General features: G+C 39.6%; 1 protein-coding gene across 1 annotated transcript in view; it reads left to right on the forward strand.

Annotated features, from left to right (window-relative positions):
• Positions 1 to 16,325, forward strand: part of GRXCR1 (glutaredoxin and cysteine rich domain containing 1) — a 138,295-nt gene that overhangs the window by 111,342 nt on the left and 10,628 nt on the right. Inside the window, exon 3 of the mRNA XM_004009798.5 lies at positions 11,392 to 11,457. Within this exon, the coding sequence (XP_004009847.1) occupies positions 11,392 to 11,457 (66 nt within the window). The remainder of the gene's footprint in view (positions 1 to 11,391; positions 11,458 to 16,325) is intronic.

Consider the following 16,325-nt stretch of genomic DNA (forward strand, 5'->3'; position numbering starts at 1 on the left):
AAAAAGTGATGCTTGCAGAGCACATGCTCATTAAGCTTCTGCTTAGAGAAGAGGCTTCTCCCAGGCTCTGCCACAGTGTCACTGCTCTCACTCCGTCCCCCCACGTCCCTTGAGAACTGCCCTCCTGGCATTGTCCTACCCGCTGAAACAGCCAGGAGATGAATCACGGACGCCTTGTACTCTGAGAAAATTGTAAGCTCCGTTTCTTTGGAGGTCACAGAGGCCAGAACAAAAGGAAATGAGAAAGGAGTACCAAGCTTTGTTCTCAGTCCTGATTTAGAGACCTGAGTTGATTCATCCTTCTTGAACCTGCCTTCAAAATCAGTGCCTTGATTTGCTTTTCTGGAACGGGAGATAGTCCTGGCAAGAAAAGCCCCTGGTAAAGAGGAGGAAAAGAGCCTGAAAATAGCTACAAGAATTCTCTCTGGACAGGGTTATTATTGTCACTCTATTTTACTTTTTTCCCTAAATCTTGTAGCTAAAAGCAACAACAACAACAACAACAACAAAACATTAAGTTTTGGGCAGTACCCAAGGATTTGTGCTGGTTTCTAAGTCACTCTGTCTGATGTCTTCCTCATCCTATCTCTTTGTCTCTATCTCTAGCTTATCTCAACATAAATCTCTCTCTCTCTCTCTCTATATATATATATAAACACATCTATACTTATATATGCATATACATCTATATGTCTATATCAGTCTATATATCTATTTTTCAATCATCTATGTGAATCATGCATGTGTGTGCATGCTAAGTCACTGCAGTAGTGTCCAGCTCTTTGTGACCTCATGGACTGTAGCCTGCCAGGCTCCTTTGTCCATTGCATTCTCCAGGCAAGAATACTGGAGCAGGTTGCCATGCCCTTCTCCAGGGGATCTTATTCATCCAGTGATGGAACCTGTGTCTCTTACATTTCCTGAATTGGCAGGCAGGTTCTTTACGACTAGTGCCACTTGGGAAGCCCAAATCACACATAGGTTATTCTTTTAAACAAGGTAGACGATGTATATTTGTCTCTCAAAGAAGTCTGAGTTGGAGGTAGTGCAGGGGTACAGACTGTCTCTTTTCTATAAGCGGTTCTTATAACTTACTGCACCTCCCTTCAGGGTGAGCCTCACTCCATGCTTCCCAGTTTTATTTAAAAGAGAAAGTGTAAGACAATCTGCCTAATTTAAGAGTGTGGCTTGGGAGCTGCTCATATACTGGCAAGGACTTAGTCGTATGGCTGCAGCTAACCACACAGAGGCTGAGAAAAATAGGCTCTCACTGTATGCTCTGCCCAAAGAGGTCTCGGAGGATTTTCTAACTACAAAGGAGACTGGAGCATGGATAATAACAGTGGAGCAGAGGTAATTAGTATTCTCCCCATACTATTATAGAAGGAAGATAGTCCCACTGTGAGAAGGTCACTGAAGTTGATTTCAGAAAAGAAAGCAATGTCTTTCCAAACGCCATTTCTGAAATTAAGCTAAATGAAACATCCATGACTTATACAAGTTTGCTGAAAACAAGAAGAGACACATATTTTAATTTCCAAGGCTCTATGTGTGCCTGTTCTGTTGCTCAGTTGTGTCTGACTGTGACCCCCATGAACTGTAGCTGCCAAGCTCCTCTGTTCATGGGATCTCCCAGGCAAGAATAGTGGAGTGGGTTGCCATTCCCTTCTCCTGGGGATCTTCCTGCCCAGGGATGGAAACTGGGTCTACTGAATTGCAGGTGCTTTCTTTACTGTCTGAGAGACCAGGGAAGCCATGCTAAACACGTAAGAGGCATTATCTCATTTATTTCTTACAACTCTGCATGGCAGAGATATTTTTCTCTTCATTTTATAGCTGAGAAGGCTGAGGTTTGGAGGGATTAACTGCCCAAACTCACACAGCAAATAAGTAGTCGAGACAGGATTTAATGTGTGGCTGAGCCCACCAGTTTAACCCCAGTGCTAAAACCTTCTCAGCAGATCTTGTTACTGGTATGATTTCCTTCCCCTTAGGATTAAAGGAGGATTACCATCATCCTTGTTCTCTTGTTTTGAAGATACATACTAAATGGACTCCCAAAAGAATGAAAGGAATCATCTGATTTGTGGCTGATTGGGTTCATTTCTTTCTGTTTTCCTTTCCAGATTCATTCTCTCCTTCTCTGGTTTGCTGTGGGCAGACCTAACAAACTGCACCACTCAAATGCCTTTAGTGTCTGACTTCAAGTGCTTTGCCCTCTGACATCAGTCAGAAGGAGACTAGAGCAGGAAATCTGAGGGAGGCAGGAAACAGAGGTATTTATTTTCTCTGCTCCCTTCAGTCTGAGGTGCACCTTAGGCAGACCTTGAATTCCTCTTGGTCCCTTTCCCACGACTACATCTTTTGTTGGGCTGCTGCTGCTGCTGCTGCTGCTGCTAAGTCACTTCAGTCGTGTCTGACTCTGTGCTCTGTATACATTAAACTCAAACGTGGTAACAGCTTCCTCTTTTTGCCAGCACTTGGGTGCTTCATCAAGCCTGTTGGTTTACTTAATGCTGTTCAGACTTCTGTAAATGGGTCCCTCATTAAATGCTCTTCAGCTAAATTGTTTGTACATCCCAGTTTCCTTCTGGGATCCTGAAAGATGCATTGCGTTTATTCTCATAAATTAAACAAAAATGTTAGATAACCCATGACCCTTTTACATGGTAGAACTTTGTGAAAAAATAGTATAGCTACTTTATTTCATGAGCATGAATTTCGCTAGAGATGTCTTTCTAGGTAGCAGCTAGGTAGGAGTGGTGCTTTGATCTTTTGATAATTTTACTGTGTTGCTGTTGTTCAGTTGCTAAGTCTTGTCCAATTCTCTGTGACCCCATGGACTGCAGCACTCCAGGCTCCTCTGTCCTCCACTGTCTACTGGAGTTTGCTCAAATTTACTAAGGTAGTAATGACAAAATAAAGTAATTTTCATTGACTGCTGCAGTGATGATTCTTTAGTTAGCCCATCTGTGTTTAGACATCCTTGGATCCCATCTGGGTTAAACCCCCTTCAAGTAGGAGCTCCCTCCTATTGATGAAATTTTAACTGACATTTTTATCATCTAATTATATTTCTCAATTACTCTCACCATATGAGTCTTTCTCAAATATTTTTCCTGCTGAGTAATTAAATATCCATGTGTCCCAGAAAAATAATCAACTCAATTTTCATCAACGAAGTTTTTCACTAACTGTCCTTTTTTGAGTCTTCAGAGGCCTAGTTGAAAGCTTACTAAATCTCCCATAATAAAGAATACTTTAGCCATTCTACAACTTAGCTAAGAACTTTTATTGTCTGGAAAGTCCTCAAGTATGTCGCCTTTTCAATAGGTTACACAACTGAGTTTTTCATCCCACTGTTTTATATGAGCCCCCCTTTTATTACAGTCCCTTTATGGTGACATTACCCCGAAACAATTGTGAGACTCTTGTTGATTTGCATGTACCTTTTATTATTTATTGACTGTGGATGGAAAATGTTTGTGAACCAGATTTCGAGAGCTTGAAATAGATTCTAGCTTATAAATGTCCTTGGGGAGTTCAATAATAATAATAATAATAAACAAGTAAATGACTACTATTTATTGAATTCCTATCACGCATTATACAAAGTTCTAGACTCATATCATTTCATGCCATCTTTCCAACAACACTGTACACATTATTATACACAATTTACAAATAAGGAAACTGAGTCTTAAAGAGTTTTTGTCCAAGTTAATTTGTAAGTGGAGACACTGGGATTTAATCTGGAATCTTATTAAAAAATCATTTGATTGTAAAAATAGACAAGTTGGACTACCTTAAACTAAAAAGCTTTTGCACGGCAAGGGAAACCATCTACAGAATGAAAAGTCCACCTTCAGAATGGGAGGAAATATTTGCAAATCATACATCTAATAAAGGGTTAATATTCAAAATATAAATTCAATAGTGAAAAGGCAAATAATGCAATTAAAAAATGGGCAGAGGGTCTGAATGAACATTTTTCCAAATAAGACTTACAAATGGCCAACAAGTACATAAAAAGGTACTCAGTGTCAGTAATTCTCAAGAAAAGAGAAGTCAGAACCATGAGACATCACCTCACACCTGTTAGAATGACTGTCATCAAAAAGACAAGAAATAACAAGTGTTGGTAAGGATGTGAAGAAAAGGCAATCCTTGTACACTATTGGTGAAAATACAAATAGGTGCAGCCACTGTGCAAAATAGTATGGGTGTTCCTTAAAAACCTTAAAATAGAACTACCATATAATCCAGCAATTCCACTGCTGGGTGTTTATCTAAAGAAAACAAAAGCACTAACTCCAAATATATATGCACTCTGAATGTTCATTTCTGCATTATTTGCAATAGCCAGGATACAGAACAACCTAACTGCCCATCAATTGATAAGTGGTTAAAGAAAATATGATACATATGTTTTTCAACTAGAAAAATGAAGGAAATCTTGCCATTTGCGATCTCATGAATGGTCCTTTACGGCATTGTGCTACGTGAAGTAAGTCAGATAAAGAAAGCTACAATATGATCTCACTTACATGTGGAATCTAACCCCTACAAGAAAAATTAAAAAAAAAAGAATCCCGCAAAGTCATAGATACAGAGAACAGATTGATGTTTGCCAAAGGTATAGTGGGTGAAAATAAAATGGGTGAAGGGGGGTCAAAAGGTACAAGTTTACAGTTATAAAACAAATAAGTTATATGATATTATGTATAGAATGGTAACTGTTGTTAATAGTACTATACTGTATATTTGAAAATTGCTAAGACAGCATATCTGAAAAGTTCTCATCATAAGAAAAAATGTTGTAGTTATGTATGGTAATGAGTGTTAACTGGACTTCTTATAGCGGTCATTTCACAGTATATACAAATACCAAATCATAACGTCATACACCTAGAAACAGTTAGATGCTATATGTCAATTATATCTCAGTTTAAAAAAATACACTTTTGTGAGCTTAATCACTGTATTCTGAAATTCAATTTATGAGGAGAAAATTTTGTGACACAGTAGGTGACAATCTAAATCTATTAAATAATGCAGTCTTCTGGCTTATTCTGCTCAACCCTCAATACTATCTTCTTTTAGCCTGGTAACTTGGTATCACTTTTATATGATTTGATATTAATATTTTTTTGGGCTCCAAAATCACTGCAGATGTTGACTGCAGCCATGAAATTAAAAGACGCTTACTCCTTGGAAGAAAAGTTATGACCAACCTAGATAGCATATTCAAAAGCAGAGACATTTCTCTGCCGACTAAGGTCCGTCTAGTCAAGGCTATGGTTTTTCCTCTGGTCATGTATGGATGTGAGAGTTGGACTGTGAAGAAGGTGGAGCACCGAAGAATTGATGCTTTTGAACTGTGGTGTTGGAGAAGCCTCTTGAGAGTCCCTTGGACTGCAAGGAGATCCAACCAGTCCATTCTGAAGGAGATCAGCCCTGGGATTTCTTTGGAGGGAATGATGCTAAAGCTGAAGCTCCAGTACTTTGGCCACCTCATGTGAAGTGTTGACTCATTGGAAAAGACTCTAATGCTGGGAGGGATTGGGGGCAGGAGGAGAAGGGGACGATCGAGGATGAGATGGCTGGATGGCATCACAGACTCGATGGACGTGAGTCTGAGTGAACTACGGGAGATGGTGATGGACAGGGAGGCCTGGCGCGCTGTGATTCATGGGGTTACAAAGAGTCAGACATGACTGAGCAACTGAACTGAACTGAACTGAACTGATATTAATATTAAGGCAAAAGGAGGCGGCCTGCCATAGGAAAGAAAATAATATACACTGTTATGAACATTTGTTTTGATGATATGGATTTATTATAAAAAACAATCAAGATTAACCTCCATAGGAAGTTGTTCTTTAGAACCACACTGAAAAAATTAATTACATAAAACTAAAATCAGTCTTTGGCAGGTATTTTCTAACACCAAAAGTCTGTGTTATATAATTGCACAAAACAAGTCAGCTAGTTTAATTGTACGCTTACTTCTGCCTGCCAGGGACAGAGGAATACTGTGCTTTTTAGAATGAAATTATCCACAGGAGCCTTTACTGGTTTTTTTAGACACTGGTGGGATACTGCTTCAGCTGTTTTGAACACTTTCCAAGCCTAAGTGTTTCGTGTAGAATACCAGGGCCTCGGTGGACTTTGTTCATGTGCTGGAGACGATCCAAAGCTAATTCCTGAAGTCAATCCTGCCTTTGTCAGCTGGGCTCAGGTGGCCCATCTCTGGGGTGGATGTAACCTTCCATTCTGGGCCGCATGGCAACCATAACAATACACATTTGTCGAACACATCCTTTGGCAGGCATCCTGCTGCGCAGTAGTTGAGTTGCTTAAACACCAGCTCTGCCATCTGCTCTCCTGATTACACAGCGCAAGGATCCTTTAGCAGCCAGGACCTGACAGTCCTAGCCTCCTGGGCTTCATCAGAAGTCAACTGCCAGTGGTTTGTTCTTTGCTTCCTATCATGTGCCCAGATGAGAGAAGTGATAACTGGAGGAAGTCATTTGCATTGTCTTTATCCCTCTGTCTACTCTAGGTATCTGTCTTTCTATTTTGGTCCCTTGCCAGTTTACCTCCACCAAGGCACATGTTGATTCATGACCTTGTTTATTTTCCTTTTCAACTGGCAATTATTATAAGAAACTGCCATTTGGAGTTTATTATTGAATTTACTACAAAAAGATAGAAGACATAAATTTAGCAAATATTTATTGAGTGTGTATAGTGCATTCCAGAAAGTGCTTGTCCTTGAAGCTGTAGCCCCTGTCATCACCACGAGGATTGCTGTGCAGTGGGACACAGCGTGGGCTAAGAGCACAGAGGTGGGAAGGACTGATTTTTGTCTTAGAAAATCAAAGACATTTCATTAAGAAGGTAACATTTCCATTGGGTTTGGGAGGATGTATAGGAGTTTCCCAGAAGAGGATGGTGAGGATAGGAGAAACTTTAGGCAAAAGGATGGAGCATGTGCAAAGGCATGTTATCTTATATTATGCAAGGATGTGGTGTGTCCAGGAAAATGGGAGAAATTCAGAGGATCAGCATATGGTATGACAGCACAGGGCTGGAAAGGTTGGTCCAAAAAGATAGTGAAGGCCTTTGTAGATGGTGCTAAGGATGTTGGGTTTCATCCCAGTCACTCAAAGATATAATAAAATATATATAGAGAAATAAGTGCAGGAAGGCATTAGAGAGGGAAAAGGAACCTGGTTTAAGCAGGCGAGATGAATCATATATTGTTTGGTTCAAGAGCCATTTCTGTAGTGACCTGGAGACTATGGGCTTCTCTGGTGGCTCAGTGGTAAAGAATCCACCTGCCAATCCCTGCAAATGCAGGAGATCTGAGTTTGATCCCTGGGTCTGAAAGATCCCTGAGAAGGAAATGGCAATCCACTCCAGTATTCTTGCCTGGGAACTCCCATGGATAGAGGAGCCTGGCAGGCTACAGTCCATGGGATCACAAAGAGTCAGACACAACTTAGGGGCTAAACAATAACAAAAACAAATATTAATGTTTTATAGTTAATAAAAAGGCAAGGGTTATTTATTATATCAGCCAATTCTTCTAAAATCTTATGTAAGGCATTGCATTGTGTAAACTACTGTGCTAAGAAAACTTTGCTTCAGTGGAGGAGCTGGCTAGAATCAAACTTAAGGCTCAGGCATAGCCATCATTCTGTTTTACACGTGCCACACCATCGTATGTAAACTATCAAAGTAAGTATTATTATCACAGTTTTTGAAATGAAGAAACTAAAGTATGAAGAGCATAAGGGAGGTACCTCAGGCCTTGTATTTGACTAACAGAAAGGCCTGGGATACTGCCCTTATCATCACACTTTAGTTTCTTCATTTCAAAAATCGTGACAATAATACTTACTTCACACTGATGATTAAAAGAGCCAGTGTCTGTAAACCACTTAACATATCATTATTATCATTATTTTCAGGAAGATATTAATTTTCAGAAAAAAAAACATGATTCTACATTAATTGAAAAATATACTAGAAATATTTCCACAGGTATATTGGCAGTCTTGGCAAACTGTGCCAATCAATAGAATCATTTATTAATTTATACTTGTGTGGACTTGTATGTGGAGTTATATTTTAAAAGCAACAAACTCACATGTGACATTCCTAGCCAAATACCAGCCAGGAAAAAAGACTATTTCTCAAGAATGCTGATGCTTAAGGAAATACACTCCCTTTTTTGGACACAAGGGCTTCATTATTGGTCAAGTAATAATTGGAAAGCTCTCGATGGAAAACAGTATGGAATAAGACCTTTGGAATATATAAATGCAGTGCAGACAGAGTTACCTTGGTAAATATCAGGTTGAGAGTCACCCTGGTAAATGTCCCAAGGCTCGGGATGGGAGGAATCTAATTTTTCCCTGCATTGGCAGGCAGAATTTTTACTGCTGAGTCACCAGGAAAGCCCATAGTCTTTGCCAATGAGGCTGAGATTCCCATCCTGTTGCTGCTGCCGAAGAGCAGAGAGGACACCATTTGATGCCTTTGTCCTCCTTGTAGGATCTTGCACTTAGATTCAGCAAGGACAAGGTCAGGTGGAGGGTGCAGATGTGGAACCCTGTGGGCAAGCAGGCAATTTTGGTTGTTGTAACAGCTCAGTACATAGCTCAGGGACCAGCGGGCTCCTCCCAAGGAAACCAGGGGAGGTCCGGCCACGTGCAGCTGCAGCGGAGGCCACATCGAGCAGCTGCAGTGAGGGGGCTGGAAATTCTTGCCTCTCAGGTCTCTATTAGAGAGCAGAGCTTTTCCTCCATCAAGAACTTGGTCCAACATTTGTGCCATAGGCATGCAGATGTCTCCAAGAGCGTAGACTCTCCTGCCTTTCATTACATGGCTTATGTGAGCACACCCTGAGTTTCTCGTGAAACATGGAGTCTGCTCCTGTAGTACTGATGGTGCTGGAATGATTTGGCTGAAGAGAGTAAATTTCATGCATCTGGGGTAGTGAGATAGTCCTTTCCTGACCTGTGCATGGTATTCTAAACAGCAGAGTAAGGCACCTTGCCAAGATAAGGAAAGATCTGGGAAGCAGATGCATGATGGCTGTGTGGGTACATTAATATTTTTTGTAGTCACTGGGGTACATTTTCTTTCATTGAAGAAAAATGAGTGATATATTTTCCTTACTGCTTAGTTTACGTACCAAATTTCCTGAGGCTTTTCCCATTTTAGTTTATGCAGAGAACCCATGTCCCCTGTAACTCCTAAAAGAAATAGAATGTAGCAAGAGTGAAATATACCAGTTATTACCACATTTTAGGCTTTTAATGTTTTGTTTTGGTGTTTCCTTAGTTTGTTCTCACTCTAAGTAAGTCATATCTGTATTCCTGGCAAAACCACTGACAAACAAAGGAATATAATGTGTTTTCCGTAGCCCTATATCTTCATTCACCATACTTTGTTGGACATTCCTGACTGTGATTAAGATGATATGCGTGCCTATGTGCTAAGTCACATCAGTCTTTTCTGACTCTCTGCCCACCAGGGCTTCTCCAGGCTCCTCTGTTTATGGGATTCTCCAGGCAAAAGTACTGGAGTGGGTTACCATGCCCTTCTCCAAGGCATCTTGCCAATCCAGGGATCACACATCTCCTATGTCTCCTGAATTGGCAGGCAGGTTCTTTACCACTAGCACCAATATAAAATAAACTGAAGTAAATGAAACGCAAAACTAAAGGCTCCTGTATATCCCTGGTGGAGTTTCCTGCCTGTCTTAAAAGCCTCACCTAGGAATGAGGCTTTTCCTCATCTGGAATCTTCAAAGTCCAGATCAAATGCTACCAACCTCAGAAAGCCTTTTCTGCTCCCCATAAGCAGATCTTATTTTCTTCCTGCTGGGATCTCCTGGTTCATTCTTTTCCTGCGTCACTCATTTAGCAATCATCTCCCATTCTCCTTGAGGGTTACTTGGTTGTGTATTTACATAAAAATGTATAGTAATCTCCTAACATGAGGGCTTTTTTTATTTTTTAAATGAGTCTTTGTGTTTTCCACCCTGCTCAGCACAAACAGGAATCCAGGAAGTATTTTTTTTTTATGTGATGATATTTCTGTCTGTCTTGATTAATCAAAAATGGCATTCATGAGTGCTCATTCACTCATTGTGTCCAACTCTTTGTGACCTCATGGACTGTAGCCCTGTTTGGTTCCTCTGTGCATGGGATTTTCAGGGCAAGAATACTGGAGTGGGTTGCCATTTCCTACCCCAAATCAAAAATGGATTCAACCCTTCTTCTTTGCCAGGGATATGATGTGAAAAAGGCAGAGATGGCCTTGTCTTTGATAGGAAATAATGATGTCCTCCTTCTTTCCCCTTTATGGCTGGATGTTGGGAAATAAAGTGGGAAAAGGTAGGTAGAGGCTGGAAGGGAAAGGAAAATGGAGTAGTTCCAAAAGACACGATGGGTTTGTGGGAAAGTGTGCATTGCCTCTGTTTTCCTTTTCACAGTAAAATTTTAAAAGTTGAAAACATTAGCTCTCAAGTAAATCCCCTGCTGGTGTTCTAGTTCCAACTCTGCTTTTTCTCTGGGTGACCTTGGAATTGCTATTTAATCTCACTGAGGCTCAATTTATACTATTATGAGAATCCACCACATCAAATTAGATGATGTCGGGTGTCTACTCACAATATGCACTTTTGTGGGTGCTTAGTGATTTTGTTATTACTGCTAGTTGCTCTTGCGTTTACATGCTTGACTCTCAGGAGGGGAGGTACAGGACTGCCTGGAAGAGGGCAGAGGTAGCCCAGGCTGGGGATTTGCTCAGAGGCTTCCTTTCCCAAGTGGCTGGCTTCAGCTTCCTGAACAACTCTGAAGGCTATCCTGGAATCTTCCATATCTGGATTTCATCTGATATCTGTGGGTTCCCATCACTCAACTTCTGCTGGGAATCCTTTTGCCCACTATTAGCCTTACTAGATGGGAGAATATGTGAAAGGAAAGAGAAATTTATATTCCTTTGGTTTCCTGGATCTAGGTTTTGTTGTTATTTAGTTGCTAAGTCATGTCTGACTCTTTTGCGAACCCATGGACTGTAGCCTGCCAGGCTCCTCTGTCCTTGGAATTTCCCAGCAAGAATAATGGAGTGGGTTACCATACCCTTCTCCAGGGGATCTTCCTGACCCAGGGATTGTACCTGCATCCCCTGAATTGGCAGGCAGATTCTTTACCACTTAGCCTCCAGGGAAGACTGGTTTTAGGTTTATTTAGATCTGAAGTGAAAAATCCTGTTCAGTATTTTCTGGGTTAAACTTTCCCATCTAGAACTTTTTTTCTCAAATACTAACAAAATGGATTTTCTTTCTCCCCTACCCTCTCTTGTTAATAGGGTGCTGAGAAAATTTTGTCAATGAACGAATCAGGAGAACTGCAAGACCTCTTAACCAAAATTGAGGTAATTGTGCTTTTAGCAACTTATTTTCAGTAATCAAAATGTTCAACACATTCTGATTGTAATTGAGTTTCCCTAACTGAATTTTTCCCTGCATGTTCTTACAAATATGTAACAGGATACGTGTGGCAGTTTTAATTTGCTACCACCTGCCGTGAGGTTTTCTCCAGCTAGAGTGACTTAGTGTTAGTGTCTAACAACCTCATAGTATTAGGTGAAAATTCCAGTCAGCTTTATTAGAACCTAATTCTCTGTTATAGAGATGTTGATGAGGTATTTCAAGTCAGGCCATTGTCTGGAAGCACAAATAACGGTTTTTATGTAAATTATTTTCCTTTTCCCCAAAGATTGGCTCACCATTTCTAAAGATAACAGAAAAACTTATTTCTCCAACTGTGTACCTTTTAATTTTGTTCCTGTACTTGTAATTACAACATCTCAGAAATATTTATTTGGATATATAATGTATCAAATCAGTATATACCCAGAAAGTCCTTAATATCTCTCAATTTTACCAGCCTATTTCTCTCTGTATGTAGAATTAAATTCTATATATTTTATAGCCTAACTGGGTCATCTTGAGAGTGAAAAAGGTGCATTAGTAATTTTTCTGGGACAGTGAACATGACTCAGACTTTCCCAGGTGAACCATGCAATGTGGTTACATGGATTGGGTGTGCCATGGGCAGCTCTTTTTCCCAGTCTCCTTTGCTGACCTCTTTCCTGATTTTCTTCCATTCCTTCCACTTCATGGCTTCTTACTCCGTTCCCTATTGTTCCATTGCCTCATTCTCCTCCACCATCATCAAGGCCTCTCTGCGGCATCGCATCTTTCCTACATCATTCCAGATTTTTCCCACCTTTTCATTCTTGTATCCCTCTTCTCTGGTGTTTATCACAGTCATTTAATTTTTCTTACCCCTTTTCTTTGAACATTTGAGTCGTGTCCCAAATGAACTATATGCTCCTTGGTGTTAGGAATCATGTTTTATTCATATTGTAATCTTGCCCAGAAGGACAAACACAATGACGGTGTGTACTTCATAACCTAAAGCTCCTCTCAGCTCTAAAATCTGTATAGATGGGTTTGTTTCTTTCCTTTTGTCCCTACATTCTACTCCAGTCCCATCAATTTGATGAAACCATCAATTTGGTTAATATGTGCCTTTTAATTTAAGTGATTTAACTCAATGTGTATTATTAGTTTCTCTGCATACTTTTATTTATACAAATGATGTTATATAACACACCTAATTGTGTTTCAAATTCCTTTCTATAGGCACTAGGCTTTTACGAACCTATTATTACTACGTGAACCTTTCATCTCTTTTTTTAAATTGCTTCACACTTCTCCATGACAGTACAATTGAATCCAGCTTTCTTTGATGATGGAGATGTTTTTACTGTATCCTACCCAACATAGTAGTCACTGGATGCATGTGGCTACTGAGCACTTAAAGAATAGTTAGTGTGCCTGAAGAACTGAATTTTTAATTTTATTTAACTCTATTTGATTTAAACTCAAATCAAATAAAAATTTTAAATAAATAATATAATCATATCTGACAAATAGCTTATATTTTGGACAGTGCAGCTGCACTTAGCTCACACACTATTTTTTATCTACTCATCCACTCATGTCCTCTAACTGCTCCTTCAAATAAAGTGCTGCAAGGAGTAACCTTGATCACATTCGTTTGTGAATTTCTCTGAGAGTAGAAATCACTAGATAATAGCTTATGCATATCCCCAGTTTTCCAGGTAGTGCCAGATGGCTCTTCATTATGTTTGTACCATCCAATACTCCCTCCTACAGAGAAAGAGGTTTCCTATGTTCTCACATTCCCCACAATGTTTTACATTGTTCCATTTTTGCCAAGGTAGTAGGGATAAAAATATATAGCCTTATCATTTTAATAATGTTTTTCTGATAACCATTGAGTTTGGGCATTTCTTTGTATGCGTGTTGAAATTTTAAATTTCTTCTTCTATATGTTGTATATTACCATAAAGCGTCTGCCTACAATGCGGGAGACCCAGGTTTGATCCCTGGATCGGGAAGATCGCTGGAGAAGGAAATGGCAACACACTCCAGTTCTCTTGCCTGGAAAATCCCATGGACAGAGGAGCCTGGTAGTTTACAGTTCATGGGGTCACAGAGTCGGACACAACTGAGCAACTTCACTTTCTTTCTTTCTTTTCTTTATGTTATATATTCTTATCCTTTCCCATTAAAAATCTTGGAATTTTTGCTGTTGTTGACTTTCAGAAGATCCTTCTATAGTCTAGATGTTAACTTTTTGTTGGTTTTAAATACTGTCAATATTTTCTTCTCTATTTTTAGATTCTTTCTTGGTGTCCTTCATCCAATAGAAACCTTCTGATATAATCTAACCCACCATTTTTCCTTACTTTTGTGCTTTTTAACTTTTATTTATGAAGTATGTGTCTGTCTTAAGGTCAGAAGATATCAGCCTACATTTTCTTCTATTCACTTTATACTTGTTAATATCTGGTTCTTTCATTAATGGAGGATCCATTTCCATTTTCTTATACATAGTGAGATTTCCAGCATCCTCTATTAAATAATATATTATTTATTTATTGCTTTGTTCTGCCAATTTTCAGTTCAGTTAAGTCAAGCAGTCATGTCTGACTCTTTGCGACCCCATGGACTACAGCACACCAGGCCTCCCTGTCCATCACTAACTTCCGGAGTTTACTCAGACTCATGTCCATTGAGTTGGTGATGCCATCCAACCATCTCATCCTCTGTTGTCCCCTTCTCCTCTTGCCTTCAATCTTTCCCAGCATTAGGGTCTTTTCAAATGAGTCAGTTCTTCACATCAGGTGGCAAAGTATTGGAGCTTCAGCTTTAGCATCAGTCCTTCCAATGAATATTCAGGACTGATTTCCTTTAGGATGAACTGGTTGGATCTCCTTGCAGTCCAAGGGACTCTCAAGAGTCTTCTCCAGCACCACAGTTCAAAAGCATCAATTCTCAGCACTCAGGTTTCTTTATAGTCCAACTCTCACATCCATACAGGTGAGAAAATGGATGGAATTTTCTATTTTCTACTGGAAAAATGATAGCTTTGACTAGATAGACCTTTGTTGGCAAAGGAATGTCTCTGCTTTTTAATATGCTGTCTAGGTTGATCATAACTTTCCTTCTAAGGAGTAAGCATCTTTTAATTTCATGGCTGCAATCACCATCTGCAGTGATTTTGGAGCCCAAGAAAATAAAGTCTGTCACTGTTTCCACTGTTTTTCCAACTATTTGCCATAAAGTAATGGGACTGGATGCCATATTCTTAGTTTTCTGAATGTTGAGCTTTAAACCAACTTTTTCACTCTCCTCTTTCACTTTCATCAAGAGGCTCTTTAGTTCTTCTTCACTTTCTGCCATAAGGGTGGTGCTATCTGCATATCTGAGGTTATTGATATATCTCCTGGCAATCTTGATTCCAGCTTGTGCTTCATCCACTCCAGCATTTCTCATGATGTACTCTGCATATAAGTTAAATAAGCCTGGTGACAATACACAGCCTTGACATACCTCTTTCCCTATTTGGAACCAGTCTGTTGTTCCATGTCCACTTCTAACTGTTGCTTCTTGACCTGTATACAAATTTCTCAGGAGGCAGGTCAGGTGGTCTGGTATTCCCATCTCTTGAAGAATTTTCCACAGTGTGTTGTGATCCACACAGTCAAAGGCTTTGGCATAGTCAATAAAGTAGAAGTAGATGTTTTTCTGGAACTCTCTTGCTTTTTCAATAATCCAATGAATGTTCGCTGCCAATTTTATATTATAGTAAATCCCCATATATGTTCAGGTCTTTGTCTGAGCTTTCTAATAATTTCCACTGATCTGTTTGTTCTTGTTTTACCAATATTGTACTATTTTTATTCCTGTGGTTTGATAGCACCTTTTAGGATCCTATAGAGTGAATGTCCCTCATTACTCTTCTTTTTAAAGATTGATGATTTATCTTAGCTATTCCTGGACTTTTTTCCTTTGAGTCTATAATTCCTTCATTTGGCAACTTGATTAATACTATCATGCTATATATTAACATAACCTCTCTCTCTCAGCTCAAAGAATCTTGGAAAGAGGATTTTATTCTCTTCATTAAGTCTGTCTCAATTCTACAGATGCCATAAATAATTCAGAAACATTTAAGTCTATTCTTAATGTTGAAATACAATGGTATGGTACTGGCTTATACCATTCGTAGGAGTTGTAACAGCTATAACTCTGTTGGGCTGCTTTGCCCATATAAGAAAACTGGTAGAGAATTTTCAGCCATCCAGATATCCCTAAACTGCCTGTGAAGGAGCTAGGGTTTAAATAAACTTACCCAGGGAAAGAGACTAGCCTTGGAGAAGCAGTTGGAAGAACCAGGAAAAGCAGACAAAAGACAAGATTCATATCCAAGCACATCCAATTCTTCTGATGTTAGCTTTTGGCAGTAAAACAGGAGTTAAATATTCCTGAGGTAGGAAACACTGGATTTCTTTCTAAGTAGCCAGTACTGTTCCTATTCCGGTATTATATGTATTAAGTTATTCAAACCTCAAAATAACACTGCAAGGTGGGTTCTGTTACTGTCTTTGTTTTTCAGACAAGGCAATGGAGGCCCAGATGTTTAGGTTAGTTGCTCCAGACCTTGTAAATAGTGTTTGACTCAAGATTCTAATCCTGACTCCTTGAATCTGTGAACCATAAATCTGTGCTGCCTTCACTCTCAAATTAAGTGGCAAGTTGGTATCTGGGAAACCTGACCATATGTGACAGGACCCAGGTGAGAAGTTTACTGGGAGACAGGCAGAGTATTAGGTCCAGGGAACAGACTGGATTTGTAACATTT

The sequence above is a fragment of the Ovis aries genome, chromosome 6, assembly GCF_016772045.2.
Source record: "Ovis aries strain OAR_USU_Benz2616 breed Rambouillet chromosome 6, ARS-UI_Ramb_v3.0, whole genome shotgun sequence".
NCBI lineage: Eukaryota > Metazoa > Chordata > Mammalia > Artiodactyla > Bovidae > Ovis > Ovis aries.